Source organism: Mesoplodon mirus (assembly GCF_964341445.2).
Source record: "Mesoplodon mirus genome assembly, chromosome: 4".
Lineage (NCBI taxonomy): Eukaryota > Metazoa > Chordata > Mammalia > Artiodactyla > Ziphiidae > Mesoplodon > Mesoplodon mirus.
The window spans coordinates 10,391,644-10,410,522 of record NC_138979.1 but is presented as its reverse complement, the minus strand read 5'-3'; the positions used below and the strand labels follow the sequence as shown (position 1 = coordinate 10,410,522).

General features: G+C 40.6%; 1 protein-coding gene across 3 annotated transcripts in view; it reads left to right on the top strand.

The window, feature by feature from the left end:
- LOC309802706 (myosin-IIIa) overlaps window positions 1-18,879 on the top strand; it is a 128,409-nt gene that overhangs the window by 83,910 nt on the left and 25,620 nt on the right. For all 3 annotated transcript variants that reach the window (XM_082618464.1, XM_082618465.1, XM_082618466.1), the window contains 4 exons: window positions 7,587-7,685; window positions 7,793-7,907; window positions 14,184-14,310; window positions 18,212-18,422. In XM_082618464.1, coding sequence (XP_082474590.1) covers window positions 7,587-7,685; window positions 7,793-7,907; window positions 14,184-14,310; window positions 18,212-18,422 — 552 coding nt within the window. The remainder of the gene's footprint in view (window positions 1-7,586; window positions 7,686-7,792; window positions 7,908-14,183; window positions 14,311-18,211; window positions 18,423-18,879) is intronic.

Below are 18,879 nucleotides of genomic sequence, written 5' to 3'. Positions count from 1 at the left end.
TAAGAACCAGTTCAGAGGGTTTAACTGAGAGGACTGTTTACAGAGGTAGAGGGCATTGAAGAACCAAGAATAAACGGTGAGGTACCCACAGATGAACAACGTTGAGAAATCATTCCTACGCCTGGGTCTGAAGGGCAGGAGGAGGGACCACACTGCAGAGCCTGGTGAGAAGTAGGGCTGTGGAGGACCGCTGCCTGTCAGGAGCTGCTGCCTAAAGGAATACGGTCGTCCCTTTGTATCTGCGAGGGACTGGTTCCAGAGCCCTCCACCGTATCCGCGGATGCCGAGTCAGCCCTCTGTGTCCGTAGGTTCCACATCCACAGATCCGGTTGGTTGAATTCGTGGATGCAGAACCTGTGGATGCTGAGGGACAACTGTACAGCTACTGGGAGAAGGAGAGCAAGTGAGGGGAGGAAAACCTCGACCTCTTCTCCCTCCTTCCAGCCTCCTGCCTGTGCCCCCTGTTGGCTGCACCCAGCTGGAAGCCAGAGAGCAGGGGAGCCCGGGAACCCCAGTCTGTAGAGGTTAGACTTGGGGGTCACAGAGCAAGGCAAAGAAGAATGAAGAATGGATCTGAGGTGGCAGAGAAGAATCAGAGTAGACAATTTTTTGAAACAACTTACCCTTTCTTTGAACGGAATAAATTCTTTTCTTCTCTTTTTGCCTCTACTCATGTCATCCTACCCCCATCTCTGACCACATTTGGTTTTATACTGATGGTATTTCTCATGTTGCTGCTGTCGTATAAGCTGTGACTTAAAGCCTTTCCTAAATGTAGATGATTTTAAAGAGGAAATTTTAAAAAGAGGCTACTCACTTCCAAGAAGAAAATGAGCATACAGAAGTCAATGCTAGAAACCGCTCATAAATATAAATGATTGCTGTTTCACTGCAGTTTTCTCCTGTTACTGCAATTTAGTTCAGCAGGCATTGCTTGCGTGTCTCTCACATGCCCAGCACGTTCCCAGACGCTGAGGAGACATCAACCAAATGGCAGATGTGTGCTGTCTGCTGTGGAGAAAGAGAAAATATTATTTATGGATCAATTACTCTGTGTCAGGCACTGTGCTGGGCATTTTACCTCCATAATCTCTCTTAATTCCTTCAGCAATATGACAGGGGTTATTGCCTATTTTTTACAGGAGGAAACAGACCGAGAAAATTATAATAAGTTGCCTAATGTCAAAAAGCTAATAAGTGACTGAATTGGGGTTTGAAGCCACGTCTCTCTGTTTGACTCCAGAGCCCACCATACATTCATTCATCCGCCCATATGGCTAATATTTACTGAGTACCTACTAAGTGCCAGGAGCTGTTCTAGGCCCAGGAGCTATAGAGCCGTAAGACAGGATTCCCATGTACAGCAGCGCATGGTCTCCCAGGAGCCACGCATGCTTTGATCCAGAGCTTGCTGATCACCATCACCGGTTGGCTTCTGATCTCGCAGGAAAGTAGGCAATGAGTTCATCTGCAGAGAGTGAGCAGGCAGACGGCGAGGGTCGGGGCGGATCGAGGAGACTGGATATCCTGGAGGAGGGAGTCCTGGAGGAAGGAGGTGCAACTAACCAGGACACCTAGAAGCACTGTTTCGTGAGCACTTCATGGGGCCCTGTGAATGCAAGGCTGCACTGCTGGCTTTCCACGCCTCATTGCAGGCCCCTTTGTTGAATATTCCAAGGTTTCACACGTTGGGTGAGTCGCACCCTTGTGAGGACTTTGTCGTAGATTTGAGGTGTTAGAGGCCTTGGCTGCACAGTGATCCCCAGGGTCCAGGGCATATGAGACAGCCTGGAGGGCCTTCCTGCAAATGGCTGAGTGGGACCCTGAGGAAGCATTAGAGGCTCCGCAATAGGGGTGGGCCAGAGCCAGAGAATACAATGACCCTTGAACAGTGGGGGGTTGAGGGGCACCAACCCGTTGCCGTCAAAAATCTGTTTATTATGCAAAAATCTGCTTTTGACTTTCCTCAAACTTAACTCCTAATAGCCTACTGTTAACCAGAAGCCTTACTGATAACCCAGTTGACACATATTTTGTATATTATATGTACTATATACTATATTCTTATAATAAGTTGAGGTAGAGAAAAGAAAATGTTATTAAGAAAATTATAAGGAAGAGAAAATACGGTGAAAGTACTGTACTGTCTCTACTGATGCCGTAAGTTTATGTCGTCTGTTTACAAGATGAATCATCTGTCAGTACCTACATCAGTATTGTCTTAGATGATCCAAAACACTGTAGGTGTTATACTAACACTGAACATCAAAAAGGAAAAGATAATGTGAAGAAGAAATTCATATTTACTTACAGGGACAACGATTCGTGCATTGATAAGGAAGAAGCAGCAGTGTGGTTGCCTTATGTCACCTGGTGTCACTGATACAGTTGCTTCACCGTAGCCCAGCCAATACACTGAGTGAATCTTATAAAATTTTAGGGCATATTACAGCCATATTCATCATACAGTAATGGAAACATTGGTACATTTTTTAGAAAACTACTTCGTGTTGATAGGCTGATACGCAGTTTCTCCAATTACGAGAGAGGGGCATGCTGTACAGTAATGTAATTCTTTGAAAGCAGAGTGATAAAAGAATAAGAATAGTAGCACATTGTTAATTTTATAGTAACTGTCACTCCCCTTATGCCTGTAAAGATAGATTCTCCACTTTAAGTCTTGCACATGATATTCTACACACAATTTAAAAATATTTATTGAAAAAATTTGCATATTAATGGACCCACACAGTTCAAATCCCTGTTGTTCAAGGGTCAGCTGTACTATCTGGTGACTTGCTGAGCCCCTACATTTGTTCCCGGGCCATTCTGACCTGGGAACCACTAATCACACGAGCGTGTGTGGGATGCTATGGAAGATTCTCTGCCTTTAAGGATGTAGTTAAGGCAGAACATGAGATGGGTAATCTTTGGAGGTGTCTTCTTTTCCTGTTCCTTTAATTCTCTTAATTGTTTATCTACCAAAGATCAGTATATTTCCTATAGCATCTCCAGGTCTTGTCAAATTACAGTCCTCAGTAAATGTAAACTGATAATTAGAGAGAACACCGCCAGTTATGCATGTCTGCATATATGAGTCACTCCTCTAATTGTGCACTGCATCATTTAAGCGTTAGAGGTGTGACACATAGAGCAATCAATGTGATTTCATTAGCACAAAGCAAACTAAATTATATGCTGTGCCCATCTTAGAGGAATTTTATTATTTTGTGGTGAGAAAAGACAAGAACTAAACTTTTTGTTTTGTTCTAACCTTGCTTGTGTACAACGCTCATGTTCATTGAAGTATTACTAGTGACTGCCGCAAATAATGGCTGGGGGCGTAGAAGGTACGAACACAGCCAGCTCTAAAGGATGCCACCATCCTCACTTCAGCATCTGAGCCTCTGATGCCCTTTTTCCTGAAACGCTCGCCTGTCTTTTCTTCCATGACTGGACTCTTCTCTGAGTTTTTCTTCTCTGACTTAGATTTATCCATCCATTCCCAAAGTGTATACTCATCAAAGATCTGTTCTTGGAGCGTTTCTCTTTTCTCTCTATATTCTCACACTTAGCAATTTCTTCTGACATCATGGCTCAATGGATCGCTCTGTGTGATTGACAGCCAAAGATGTACCTCTTGCTGTCTCCCAAGTTCATGTGTTTTGTTTTTTTTGGCTGCATTGGGTCTTCGTTGCTGTGCTCCTCTAGTTGCGGCGAGCGGGGGTTACTCTTCCTTGTGGTACGCGGTCTTCTCATTGCAGAGGCTTCTCTTGTTGCGGAGCACAGGCTCTAGGTGAGTGGGCTTCAGTCGTTGTGGCATGTGGGCTCAGTAGTTGTGGCTCGCGGGCTCTAGAGCGCAGGCTCAGTAGTTGTGCTTAGTTGCTCCGCGGCATGTGGGATCTTCCTGGACCAGGACTCGAACCAGTGTCCCCTGCATAGGCTGGCAGATTCTTAACCCCTGAGCCACCAGGAAAGTCCCTAAGTTCATGTTTTTCATTTCCAGCAACCTGGATATTTTGCTGTCATCTCGAATTCAACTGAATACAGGCACACCTTGGAGATATTATAGGTTCAGTTCCAGCCCCCTGCAATAAGGTGAATATCACAATAAAGCAAGTCACATGAAGTTTTTGGTCTCCCAGTGCATATAAAAGTTATGTCTACAATATATTTTAGTCTCTTATGTGTGCAGTAGCATTACGTCTAAAAAAACAACGCATATACCTTAATTAAGAAATACTTTATTGTTAAAAAAAATGGTAGCCATCATCTGAGCCTTCAGCGAGTTGTAATTTTTTGGCTGGTAGAGGGTCTTGCCTTGATGCTGATGGCTACTGACTGATCAGGATGGTGGCTGCTAAAGGCTGGGGTGACCGTTACAACTTCTTAAAAGGCAATGAGGTTTCCCTCATCGATTGACTCTTCCTTTCATGAACGATTCCTCTGTGACGTGCGATGGTGTTTGGTAGCATTTTACCCACAGTGGAACTTCTTTCAACATTGGAGTCAGTCTTCTCAAACCCTGCTGCTGCTTCATCAACTAAGTTTATGTCATATTCTAAGTTTTTTGTTGTCATTTCAGCAGTCTTCTCAGCATCTTCACCAGGAGTAGATTCCATATTAAGGAACCACTTTCTTTGCTCATCCGTAAGATGCAACTCTTCAGCTGTTCAAGTTTTACCATGAGATTATAGCTGTTCAGTCACATCTTCAGGTTCCACTTCTAATTCTAGTTTTCTTGCTATTTCTCCCACATCTGCAGTTACTTCCCCCCAAAGGCTTGAGCCCCTCAAAGTCATCCATGAGGGTTGGAATCAACTTCTTCCAGACTCCTGTTAATGCTGATATTTTGACCTCTTCCCATGAATCATGAATGTTCTTAATGGAACCTAGAATGGTGTATCCTTTCCAGAAGGTTTTCAATTGACTTTACCCAGATTCATCAAAGGAATCACTGTCTGTGGCAGCTATGGCCTTACAACATATATTTCTTAAATAATAAGACTTGAAAGTCAAAATTACTTCTTGATCCATGGGCTGCAGAATGGATGCTGTGTTAGCAGGCATGAAAAAAACATTAACCTTGTTGTCCACCAGAGGTCTTGGGTGAGTAGGTGCATTGTCCATGAACTATAATATTTTGGAAGAAACCTTTTTTCTCAGCAGTAGGTCTCAACAGTGGGCTTAAAATATTCAGGAAACCATGTTGTAAACAGATGTGCTGTCATCCAGGCTTTGTTGTTCCATTTAGAGCAGGGGCCCCCAACCCCCAGGCTGTGGACTGGTACCAGTCCTTTTAGGCACCGGGCCACACAGATGGAGGTGAGCGGCGGGCGAGCAAGCGAGGCTTCATCTACCACTCCTCATCGCTCCCCATCGCTCACATTACCGCCTGGACCATCTGCCCCACTCCGGTCCGTGGAAAAATTGTCTTCCATGAAACCGGTGCCTGGTGCTAAAAAGGTTGGGGCCCGCTGCTTTAGAGGGCAGAGTAGATTTAGCATAATTCTTAATAGCCCTAGGATTTGCAGAATGGTAAATGAACATTGGCTTTAGCTTAAAGTCACCAGCTGCATTAACCTCTAACAGGAGAGTCAGCCTGTCCTTTGAAGCCAGGCATTGACTTCTCTTCTCTAGCTATGAAAGTCCTAGATGGCATCTTCTAATATAAGGCTATTTCGTCTACGCTGAAAATCTGTTGTTTAGTGTAGCCACCTTCATTGATTGTCTTAGTTAGATCTTCCGGATAACTTGCTGCAGCTTCTGCGTCGGCACTTGCTGCTTCACCTTGCGTTGCTGTGTTATGGAGAAAGCCTCTTTCCTTAGACCTCGTGAACCAACCTCTCCCAGCTTCAGACTCCTGCAGCTTCCTCACTGCTCTCAGTCTTCACAGAATTGAAGAGAGTCAGGGCCTTGCTCTGGGTTAGGCTTTGGCTTAGGGGAATATTGTGGCTGGTTTGATCTTCTGTCCAGATCACTAAAACTTTCTTCATGACACCAATAAGCCTGATTTGCCTTCTTACCATTCACTGGAGGAGCACTTTAAATTTCCTTCAAGGACTTTTCTTTTGCACTCACAACTTGGCTGACTGTTTGTTGCAAGAGGCCCAGCTTTCAGCCTATCTCAGCTTTTGACATGCCTTCCTCACTAAGCTTAATCATGTCAAGATTTTGTTTTAAAGTGAGAGACGTGCAACTCTTCCTTTCATTTGAACACTTAGAGGCCATTGTAGGGTTGTTAATTGGCCTAATTTCAATATTGTCATGTCTCAGGGAAGAGAAGAGGGAGAGAGATGGGGAAGCAGCCGGTTGGTAGAGCAGTCAGAACACACACAGCGTTTACTGATTAAGTTCACTGTCTATATAAGATTGTCTGTAGAGCCTGAGGTTCCTGGCTCCCCAAACTGGTCACAACAGTTACATCAAAGTCACTGATCACAGATCACCGTAACAAATGTCATAATAATGAAAAAGCTTGAAATATTGTGAGAATTACCACAGAGATGCGAAGTGAGTCATTGCTGTTGGGAAAATAGTACCAATAGACTTGCTTGATACAGCATTCCCACAAACTTTCAATTTGTAAAAATCGCAGCATCTGTGAAGCACAGTAAAGCCAAGTGCAGTAAAACGAGGTATACCTGTACTCATTGTCCAAAATCCATTTTCTTACCTTGGTCCCTATTTTTTGGAAGGACACCATCTTCTCTAAGGTGGAAGAAGGAAAAGGGAGACTGAAACTGTAAGCCAGGAGAGAACTTCCTGATCTTGGAGAGGAAGTGTGGTCCATCTCAGATCTCTCCAGAGCAAAAGGAAGACAAGGGAAGGAGAAGCAAGGGTCCCTGGGGTCCTAGTATCAGTAGTTATGTTGTGGAACTTCCTGAAACAGGGACTCATTTTGTTGTGACCCACACTCCTTAATTGTACTCTTCCAGTGTCTTGGAAAGGCTGTTTACACGTAGAACCACAGTCATGGAACTTGAGATTCGTAAGGAACAGGTTTCTCTGCAAGTGAGAAGACTGAGCCCCAGAAGGACAGTGTAGCCAGGTGGTTAAAGACATGGGCTTTGGAGTCAAACAGCCCTGGTTAAATCCAGTTTGGCCATCAAGTCTGTGACCTGAGGGTGAGATTAGTGTCCCCTCTAAGCTTCAGTTCCCTTGTACGTGAAATGAGAGGGTCATGGCAGGTAAAGAGATACTGCAGCACCCACCACCGCCTGGCATGCTCTAGTTATTATTAGTTTGTTTCTTTTTCTGTTGGCTCCTGCTGGCATGTAAACGCCAAGAAGTCAGGGCGTTTTGACTGCTTGCTCCAGCTGTATCCCCCGTGCCTAGAACAATGCCTGGGAGACACGCAGATATCCGCTGAATGACTCAAACAAGCGCTTAGCAGAGTGTGCAGTCCGCTGACAGTGGTGGTCGAAAATAGCAACAGGTTGCAACCACAGAGGGCCAGAACCCAGTGTTCTGGGAAGTGCTTGGTGGTGCTTACAGGCGTTCTGGTAATTATATTGCCAAGAAACTTGAGCGATGAATAAGTGTTCTTACTAACCACCTTCCTGAAAATGGCTTGTTTTTTTCAGTGGAGAAAAAAATTTTCATATTTTTTACTACATCTATGCTGGTTTAGCTGAAAAGAAGAAACTAGCCCATTACAAATTGCCGGAAAATAAGCCCCCCAGGTAACCCAGCAGCTTGAACTTTCGTAAATAATGCTTCTACTTTTCGCTTAATCACTCATTTCACTTAATTTCAGATTTTCACCTGTCCTTTCTTTTTTTTTTTCCAGATACCTGCAAAATGACCACATCAGAACAGTACAGGACGTGATGAATAATAGTTTCTATAAATCCCAGTATGAATTAATTGAGCAGTGTTTCAAAGTCATCGGTTTTACAATGGAGGTGAGTATGGAAGACATTTGAACCTCTTTAGGAAGTGTCTTTTTGTCCTCACTGATGGTGAGAGTTAGCATCTATTGTGCTCAGTGCTTTACATGGATAATTTTTAAATTACTGAAACGACCTTATGAAATAACTAGAATTATAATTTTTACTTTATACATGAGGAAACATGTCCTTGAGATACAACTGAATTTTGTTTTGTTCTTAATCTTTTATTTTACCTATATTTGCATCTCCCACATATATATAAAATTTTATGTAAATGCACAAGTGTGATCATGTCACACATTCTTTTTTAGTGCAGTTTTCTTTTTCTAACAACTTTATTAAGATATAATTCACATACCATACAAATCAGCCGTTTAAAAGTGTACATTTTAATGACTTTTCACACAGTCACTGAGGTGTGCAGCCTTCCCCCTGATCACTTTGAGAATATTTCCATGTTCTAAATTTTTCACTCCAAACGAAACCTGCTAGTGATTAGCAGTTCCTCCTCATTCCCATCCCACCTCTGCTTCTGTCACTGTAGATCTGTTTATTCTGGACATTTTGCATGAATTGAGTGATGCAATATGTCACCCTTTGTGACCGGCTTCTCTCATTTGACTTAATGTTTTCAGGGTCCATCCATGTTGTAGCACATGTCAGTACTTCATTTCTTTTTATTGAGGAAGAATATTCCATTGTATGGATATACCTCATGTTATTTGTCCATGCATCACGTGATGGGCGTTTGGGTTGTTTCAACTTTTCGGTCATTATCAATAATGCTGCTGTGATCATCCATGTCTGAGTTTTTGTGTGACATGAGTTTTCACTTCTCTTTAGGGTATACCAAGGGTGGAAGAGCCAGGTCATAGAGTAACACAATGTTTAACCTTTTGAGGAACTACCACACTGTGTTCCAAAGCAGCTGCACTATTTTACATTCCAACCGGCAGTGCATAAGGGTTCTGATTTCTCTCCATCTTCCCCAACACTTATTATCTGTTTATAGCCATCCTAGTGGGTGTGACATGGTGTCACTGTGGTTTTGGTTTGCATTTCTCTAAAGGCTATGATGCTGAACTTCTTTTCATGTACTTATCTTTTCATGTAATTTATCATTTACATATCTTCTTTGAAGAAACATCTGTTCAGATTCTTTGCCAATTTTTATTTATTTTTTTATTTTATTTTTTTTTTGCGGTACGTGGGCCTCTCACTGCTGTGGCCTCTCCCGTTGCGGAGCACAGGCTCCGGACGCTCAGGCTCAGCGGCCATGGCTCATGGGCCCAGCCGCTCCGCGGCATGTGGGATCTTCCCGGACCGGGGTACGAACCCGTGTCCCCTGCATCAGCAGGCAGACTCTCAACCACTGCGCCACCAGGGAAGCCCTCTTTGCCAATTTTTTAATTAGGTTGTCTTTTTATTATTGAGTTGTAAGAGTTCTCTGTATTGTAGATACAAGTGTCGTATGATTTGCAAAAATTTTCTCTCTTTTGTTGTCTTTTTACTTTTTTGATGGCATCCTTTGAAGCCATATTATCTGTATTATTGATTTCATTTAAAAATATTTTTATTAACGTATTAATTTGGTTTCTTGTGTTCTTTTTCTTAAGGAGAATACTTTGTTCCTCTGTTTCTCCATTTTCCTTATTTAATAATGAAGGTATTTAAGGCTATAAATTTATCCCTGAGTAATAAAGATTTCTTTCTTTGTCCTAGGTTGTTTTTTAAATTTTTATAACAAAGTATCTTGTTTACTAGGGATTCCTGAAGGTTTTTAGAGAAGCTTTCAGACTCTGCTCTTAGTAGTTTACTGTTTGCTGTGTTGATTCAATCCTATGATAAAAAGAACACTTCACTCGGAACATGAATCAGGCTTTTAGATGAACTCTTGCAGGAAAGTAATGTGCAGTTTGTTGGATTTTAATTTCATTTTCATAAATGATACTCCTGCAACTTGAAACTGTTAGTGTGTCTGCTTATGAAGTTTACTAAAATATCTTGGGTTATCAAATCTCTCCTAAGAGCCTGAGCTAAAACTAATATCTGATTCTTCTCCAAAAGTTTGGAAAATTTTATGAGCAGGATGTAAAATGTAGAAATGCTGATAGAAGTGACCCTTGACAAGAATCATTCAAACTATGTGCCGTGAGGTTATTGAATCTAATTTTGTAGCGTGTTTTTCAGGCACTGTTGCCTCCCTTCTAAAATGGAAGGCTGTCAGTGATAACCTTTTGTCCATTTGATGCATTTGCTCACCAGAAATTAATATTTCTAAAGCTGTACTTGTTCTCAGAATAGAGAAAAGTTTGCTGCTAAGTGCGTTTTCTCCAAATACGGAGCCTCTGTTGTTGACAGCTCTGACGATGGGTGGTCTCCCAGTCTTGACTTCTCTTTGAAAGCCTTTGACTTCACCTTGGGTATCCTTGCTGCAGGCCTGAGGGGAAGTATTCTTAAGACCTTGACCTTAGGGAATGAGGTGTGATCTCTGCCAGCTGGGTGAGGTTGGCAAATCAGGACAGATGAATGACTTTTTTTTTGCCTTGAAATTAGGGCCTTCAGGAGAGGTTTCAGTAAACCAGGGTAATCTTTGTCCATCAGGAAACATTTCAACTTTTAGAGTTAATTTTTCTGGTGTGGGCTTTCTCCATAGCCAGGAGGAATTCAGATTTGATGGGGAGACTTCCTACCTGGCTGCCTTTACAGCCCTAGAATTTAGAGTCCTCCTTGAGTTCTGAATAAGCTTTGCTACTAAGTTTCTAGATGAACTGGTTGTGGGGAGGGGTGGGTGAGAGCTGTAGGAGCCATAGGGGACCTGGCAGGCTGCTTTCAGGACCAACTGAAGCAAAATAACTACTCTGGGGACCAGAGAAGAATTATTACCACGACTTCCCAGTTTTTGCCAGAAGATGGAGAATTATATGGACCAGAGAGAGAAGCATTACTGTAGACTCATGGGCAAGCCAGGGTTGAATGCATCCTTAGGCAAATACTCTACTCACAGGAAGTCTTGAGCTAAAGTTGAGTAACTTTTTGATTTAGAAGTAGAGGCTCCAGCTTGACCATCTTTATTTCTGAGTGATGCATTCTTTCCGTAGATTCACGGACCCTGGCTGGAACTTTGGCTGTCCACTCTATAAACTGCAGCTCAAATCAGGAAACTCAGGGGTTCTGTGGTCTCTAGGCAGAAAGGAGATGATTGGAACCTTCTCTCTGTTGATGCATTAAATAGCTTTAGGCTGTAAAATGGAAAAAAAGAATCCATTGTTTGTTAAGATTTCTGAGGGTTTTTAGGGAAGCTTGCAGACTTTGCTCTTAGCTGTAAGACATGACTATGAAGAACTTTCTGCAGGTGAGACAAATGCATGGTTCTTAAAGGGCCAGTATATAAATCTTATTCCCCTACTGCACTCTCACAAAAGAAAAAGAAGAAGAAAAAGAAGGAGGAGGGGGAGGGGAGAACGGGAAGCAGCAGCAGCAGCAAAGGTTGACAGGGTGACTGGATTGATGTATGAGGACGGGACAATTTGCTTGATCAGTAAAAGCCTTTGCTGGAGAGTTGGGAGAAAAATGATGAGGACAGGATAGGAGTTGAACAATTGAGAGAGTCCTAAGCTTATAGAACTTACTGTGGATCTCTCATGTGAAGAGGGGAGTGGTATGTGCCCATGTTTTAGCCGTGATGTCTGGGTGGTGGACATCATATGACACTGAAAACTGCTGTCAACCTTACCTGACTACATTTTGGGAACAATACCAATCCGAACTTTACTGTTTGGAGTCAGAGACGACCCTAATACATTTCCTAATAAAATAGATATTGTTATGACTAGTTCAGTGTGTATGTAATTGGTTCAGCTCTGGGAGAGGAAGCCCCTGACTTGGATGGCATGAGTTTCAGCCATATTCCAAGTGGCATATGACTGCCACCCAGAGATTTCAGACAAGCCGTGAGAGACACTCCGGGTGATTCCACATGCCACCCTGTTCCAGACTTAGTCCCGTTCATATGCTCTAATTCTGAGGTTCCAACGCATCGTTGGTGACCACCTGGGTCTTCTGCTCTCATTCTGGCTCAAAGGACCAAGATCTCGTTCCCCCCTGAATGTTTGAGCACAATATAAAACCCAGCGTAGCTGCATCAGGAGTGAAAATAGGATATTTGCTGCTCCAGCGGGCTGGCATGATGCTAGTTAAACTTAACTGTACCCCACCCCAAGCCCTTCCTGGTGGTGGCTGCTTTCGGTGCATCTTCCTCACTTGTGTTTGCCAAAATTCAAATTCAGATCAGCCTCCTCCCCTTCTGTTGCATCACTTTCCCTCTCCCTAACCTCCCCCCAACCCTGCCATCACCCACAGCTTGTACCTATGGAGACAAGTTGATTTAAGCACTAGCGGGTATCCTGGCTCTTAAAGCAGAAAGGGATGCAGTGAATAAAGAAAAACACAGCATCCACTCCTGTCTCCAATCCTTGGTCCTGTGCTGAATGTTGCTACTGGTAGATGCCCCTTTGGACCGCAGTCTGGCTCTGTTGGTTGCCTGGTTGGGGGAAAACAGGAGAGGCTCGTTGGATCTCAGCACCCTCCACACGGGAAGCGTGTTGCACACCAAGCAAGCAGCTCCTGCTGCTGGCCCGGGGCTGGGCCCCTTTATAGTTCTTTTCCCTGCTTTACATCATCAGAAGAGCTTATCTTCTTACCAGTTCCTTCCCCCAGAGGTTGCTATCTTAGAAGTAGGGAACCATTTTTAATTGGTTTGTTTATTACTTCCAAGTCCCAGTCCTTAGAGGCAATGTTTCACTTATATTTGCCTTAACTGCCTTCCATTGCCTGGTAGAGCAATGTTTAGTCACATTAAAATGAAACCAGTCTAGCAGTTAGCATCTAGTGACAAACATATTTCATTTATGTAAAGCTGTATGTTCCAAATTTAAACATATTCAGTGTTTACTGAACATCCAAACATATAGCTTAGGATAAAGGAAAACATAACATCTGTTTCTGGAGCTGAAGCACAATCACTGATAAATATTTTGTGAAGACTTTTAGTCCAGTTCAAGGTGACCCTCCTAGAATGTGCTGGTCTCCCCGCTAAAAGCAGAGCCTCAGAGAGTTAACAGGGCAGACTGTCCCACTTTGGAGACAGTGGAATTAAACTGAGTGGGTGTTTACTACCTTTTTATCCCACTCGTGATTTTTTTTAATGTCATCTCACTGGCTTGTTTGGATATGTCTTCTGTCCATAGCTGCTTCAGTTTCATTTTGGAAAGAGGCAACTTGCACAATCAGGTTAAATGGCTTGATTTTCACATCCATTAATCACAGCTTGCTGCCTACACATTTTACGGCTGCACAATTTTGGTGACTCTCCAGGGTGACTCTCTCCCTCTTTTTCTCTCTCATTCTCTCTCTCCCCCCTTGTCTTTCTCCAGTTGGTGTCAACAGCACCCATGGTGTAGGCTTCCCTTTAAATATTTCGGGGTTTACAATTTACTTGTACATTTGTGATTCAGCACAGGCCAGGCAAAGTGACAGGCAAATCAAAATCAGATATTCTCTACAAATAACACAAATTGGAAAACTCTTAAAACTTTTCAAAACCCATGATTTCCTAAGCCATTTTCCTGCCACAGTTTTAAGATAAATGATTAGTAGTTTTATGAGTCAACTCATTTAGAGGCAGTTTTTATCGTGTCGTGACAGGAATTTTATTTGTTTCCCTTTGCACAAAGTCATAAGTCTTTTGTCTAAGATGAGAATGCCTTTTTTTTTCCTGCTTTAATTTTGCTTACATTTCTTATAACAGTCTAAAATCACAAGCTAGTACATTTTCTTTGGATTATCAGTTATGGCTTCAGTTGTGATCAAATAATATTTGTGAAGTAAATTTTAAAGTATTTAAAGCATCACACAGTGTTGAATTTCTATGAAACACTTTATTTTTAAAAATTGGTTTTAGTCAGCATGGGAGGGGCATAAAATTCCCTGTTAGTTAGTCATTTGATAGTAATTTAAAAATGATAATTTGATACCTAGTTATCTTCATTCAACATACATAAAAAGTTACAATTCTTGAATGCTATAATTCAGCCAACATCGATGATTTGAAGAGAATGAGAGGATCAAGGAAGCCAGTTGACTTCTCTTAGTTTGACATCATAGTCTGTGGGATAAGCTTGTTATGCTGTAGCCTAAAGATTCTTCCCCAGTCTGTCAGCAGCCACAGGCACTGCCTTGCTGTACTCAAGGGGAGAATGATGCTAACATTTCTGTGCTGTGTTTCAGCAACTTGGAAGTGTATACAGTATACTGGCTGCAATCCTGAACGTTGGAAACATTGAATTTTCTTCTGTGGCAACCGAACACCAGATTGACAAGAGCCACATTGCTAATCATGCAGCTCTGGAGAACTGTGAGTTTTATTATCTTGCATTCAAAACTGAACTCCTAAAAAAAGTCTGATGACATACTGAAAGTGTCACATAGGGATAACTTCAGGCAGTTGTACTTTTATGGAATCCTAAAAACGAATACTCAGATTCAATTTGTGTCAAATGGAGTTTTCAAAGTCCATGGCTACAAATTAACTAATTACTGTAGAAAATATTTCTAAAGGCTAGGCTTTCATGATTATTTTAGGAGCTATTTACATTTCAATGTAAAAACACAGAAAGCGTAATTAAAATTTAGCAAACTGATCTGAAAAAGAGTTAAAGTTGTTATTGTGATAACAATTTGGCATCTCTATCATTTTATAAGTAATAAAGACCTGAATATTTATTTTTGTACTGGATGGATTTTTTATACGCATTCATCTTGGGTTGATTAATTTTGGAGTCATTTTCTATGCAAGAAAAGTACATCACGGTATTTGCTTCAAATCCGCTTTTCTCTTACTGGCAGAGTTTGATGAATTATTTCAATAACTTAAGGTTTTTCACTGATACCGTCCAGTGGCAAAGCTTTTTAATTTAGAATATACCCTAATTTTTATTTTTAGTATTGTCATATGCCTCCACAATTCCAGATTTGTTAAAGTTTCATTCATAACCTAGGAAATAATGTTAAAAATTTTTGTTTATATATTTTTTTCTGATTTATACTTACTCAGGAACAGAATGAGATGTTTTAAGATAATTTCAGAGGGCCACCCTGGTCTGGATCTGTCCCCAAATTCCCATCATCTCCATCCCACCAGCTTGGTAATACAGCAGAACAAGCGTCTGAGGTTGGCATGTAATGATTGGCAGGTACCTGGAAACCTGTTCTGGCTTTTCATGTATAAAGAAAACTTAATTGGCACATAAGATACTAGGTTATCAGAAGTGGAAGGAATAGCCAGAAAACGCCAATGATAAGATTCAAACCTCACCATCTGATCATAATTACAAGAGTTATCAGCAACCAACAGAATGAGTTGCAATAGAGCTATGTCGTAAATATGAGTACGCTTAGAAACTACCAAACTGAAAAATGATTTTGATGATTGGCAACCCATTTCTGCATAGCAGGAGACAGTCATATGGGTCACAGAAGGTTAATATTAATATGAATATAGTTAAAATTAATTAAAGCACTCATGGAAAATAGAAATTTTACTAGTTTACATTAAAGTGATTTGTAATTAAAGTGACAAGGAATTATCTCCAAACCAGGGCCATGTTTCCAGATGATTTTACAGGTGCACGGTTTCCATCAGGCACCAGTTTTGTCCATTCTATCCCAAAACTCTCTCCCAAATATGACCTCTTGTCTTTCTCTCCATCATCATTATTCTCATCGAAGACACATCACCTCTCACCTGAACTAAGTGATCACCCAGTTGTTCATTCCACATTAATTCTTGAACTTTTCCAGGTTGTCCTCCACAGTTCATTCAGGAACCACTTAACACATGTATCCATGGTGTCTCTCAGCCTTCCTCTCCCCGTCCTTGTCCCTCTCCTTCTCCCCCTCTATCTTCCCACTTGTTCTTCTTGATTAGCTTCTCATTCCCTCTGGATAAAGACCATCAAGAGGAGAACTTTGTCTTAAAAGGGGTTCTACTTAGCAGTATATCCCCAGGTAAAACGCCTGGCATGTAGTAGATGTTCAATAAATAAATATATGTCAAATGAATGAATAATGGGGGAATAGAAGTAGACATACCAGTTAATAGCAGACATTATTCAGAAACAGAGTGAAGTAGAATTACCAGAAAGGCATTACAAATCACTAGGGAATCAGTGCTGTAGGGACAAGCAACTGGCCGACCATTTGGGGGGGGTAGTTTGAATCCTTCTCATACACCATATACCAAAGTGTATTCCAAATGTCTATCAATTTAAATGCAAATAAGTAAATAAATACATACATATGTAAATGTACAGGACAAAATGCATTTATATAATCCTGAGATGAGAAAAGACTTGAAGGACTTTATGTGCAGAAAACCAAGAGCAGAAATAATTTTTAAGTGGATATTTGACTACATAAAAATTAAAGCTTTCATACCAAAAAAAGGAAAATAAATTAAATTGCAATGCAAATGAAAAATGAGGGAAAATACTTGCAACATATATATCAAAGCATTATTCTCTTTAAACTCTTATAAATTGATTAGGAAGAGATGAATCTATCAATGAAAAAGAGGCAGTTTACAAAATAAGAAAATAAAAGTCAATGAAAAAGTGGCAGTTTACAAAGTAAGAACCACAAATCACTAATAAAAATATGAAAAGAAGAAAGTATTCAGCTTTGCTAGGAGTCAAAAACAAATTGAAAGAAGAAAGCATTCCTTTTAAAAATAATAATCCCTGGTGTCCATGAAATTGTGTTGAAATTATTTAACTTTCATTTGGCTGATAGGAGTACAGTTGGTTCATAGTTTTTGAAGAGCAGCTAAATAGTATATATCAAAAGGCTTAGAAGTGTTTATATACTCAACCAATTGCTGAATTTAGGCAGTTTATGCTAAGAAAATAATACAAGACAGAAGCACAGATTCATGCCCAAAATATTCATCCTAGCATTCTTTACAATTGTGAATATATGGAAGCAACCTAAACATCCAACAATTTAAAAATTGATACGTTATGATATATGTCAGAATATCATGCAGCAAATTAAAATTATATTAACAAACAGTATTCAACAAAATGGGAAATGCTTAAGATATTAAGATAAAATGTATGTGCAGAATAGTGGTAATAAACATGCCTAGAAGGAAAGAAACGCAGAATGTTTTCTCTGAAGGCAGGATTTCTGTATTAAGCTTATATTACTTCTACATTGTGAAAAAATATTTTGTTTAAATAAGGTTCAACAATTTTAGCAACATAACCAAGAAATATCTTGTCCCAAGTGCTAAAACTAAATTTAAAATGTTCAAAATATTTTAAAAGGAGAACGACTGATTTGAGAAATCAGCCTATCTGTCATGTAATAGTTTGTGTTAAGGATGTTTATTATATTCAAAAATGAGTTTTGTTCACTGAGTTAAAATTACCTGTGATATTTAATTGAATATTAAATATTTGTTCGGGCAATAAGTTTGAACAAACTTTAGTCATTGACATATGTAACTGAAAAATAGTAGTATGATTAAAAAGTATATGAATGTCAAGATGTTTTATGCTCGTTTGTTTCTATCTTGCAAAAGTTATTTAAAATGCATTTGTTTGGGTATATCCCTGAAGTCTAGTAACTTTACAATTAATTTCCATGTTTTGAAAATGTGTCTATAATAATGGCATCCAAATGGTAGCAAAACTGTTCATTATGTTTTTAAATATTTTAACATAATTTAGTGAAATTGTGTTTGGCATGACCTAAACAACCACTGGTTTGTGTGGAAGGTCGCTCTGTCATCCAGCTCAGTTTGGGTTGTGCTGTATTATACAACAGCCTATAGCTGACCAGTTGAGATAAGCGGAGAAAGATGATCAAGAAGAAAAACATAGGGGCTTCCCCGGCGGCGCAGTGGTAGAGAGTCCATCTGCTGATGGAGGGGACATGGGTTCGTGCCCCGGTCTGGGAAGATCCCACATGCCGCGAGCGACTGGGCCCGTGAGCCATGGCCGCTGAGCCTGCGTGTCCGGAGCCTGTGCTCCGCAATGGGAGAGGCCACAACGGTGAGAGGCCCGCGTACCGCAAAAAAAAAAAAAAAAAGAAACATAGGGCTCCTATTGAATAGGCTATTCTTTTTATATTATAAAACCTTCACATGTTTATTTCATGTCATTTGAAGAAGGTGAATTAAGACATTTTCATTCTCTGGGAAACGACTTCATTGTCATCATATCTTCTAACAACACATGTTTATTTATTTTTAGCTGCTTCTTTGCTTTGCATTCAAGCAGATGAGCTACAAGAAGCTCTCACCTCCCACTGTGTGGTCACTAGAGGAGAAACCATCATACGACCCAATACTGTAGAGAAAGCTACTGATGTCAGGGATGCGACAGCGAAAACTTTATATGGACGCCTGTTTAGTTGGATAGTCAATTGCATTAACAGCTTACTGAAGCACAACGCATCACCCAGGTAAAAAACTTCATAGAACTTGTTCCCCAAATGTCAGGTGATGTAAATCTGTTTTCTAATTTACTGATTTGTCTGTGAGTCCCTTTGAAAATGTTTCTAATTGGTGTCATTTAATTATTAAAGTTTTGTTTCTAGTTTAAGCTCTGCTTTATTTCCTAATGGTGCCACTTCATTGCATCAGGTAGCTATTAAACTTTAAAACTGCTGGAACACAGAAACTGTAGCAACATGAATAAACATAATAGAAAGTGAGTTTTTAATGTGACTTCTTACTGTCAATTTATATGTTCTTTTAATTAGAAGGTGTACTGTGAAGCATATACCATTTTATACTTGCAGAGAATGTCTATTCAGCCGTTCTTTGTCTTTGTTTTGAGGGATTGAATTAAATTTTCAAGGCAAAGGAAAACTTTCTGTTCATAGTTTAACTCTCATTATAACCCAGCAGGGGTACATA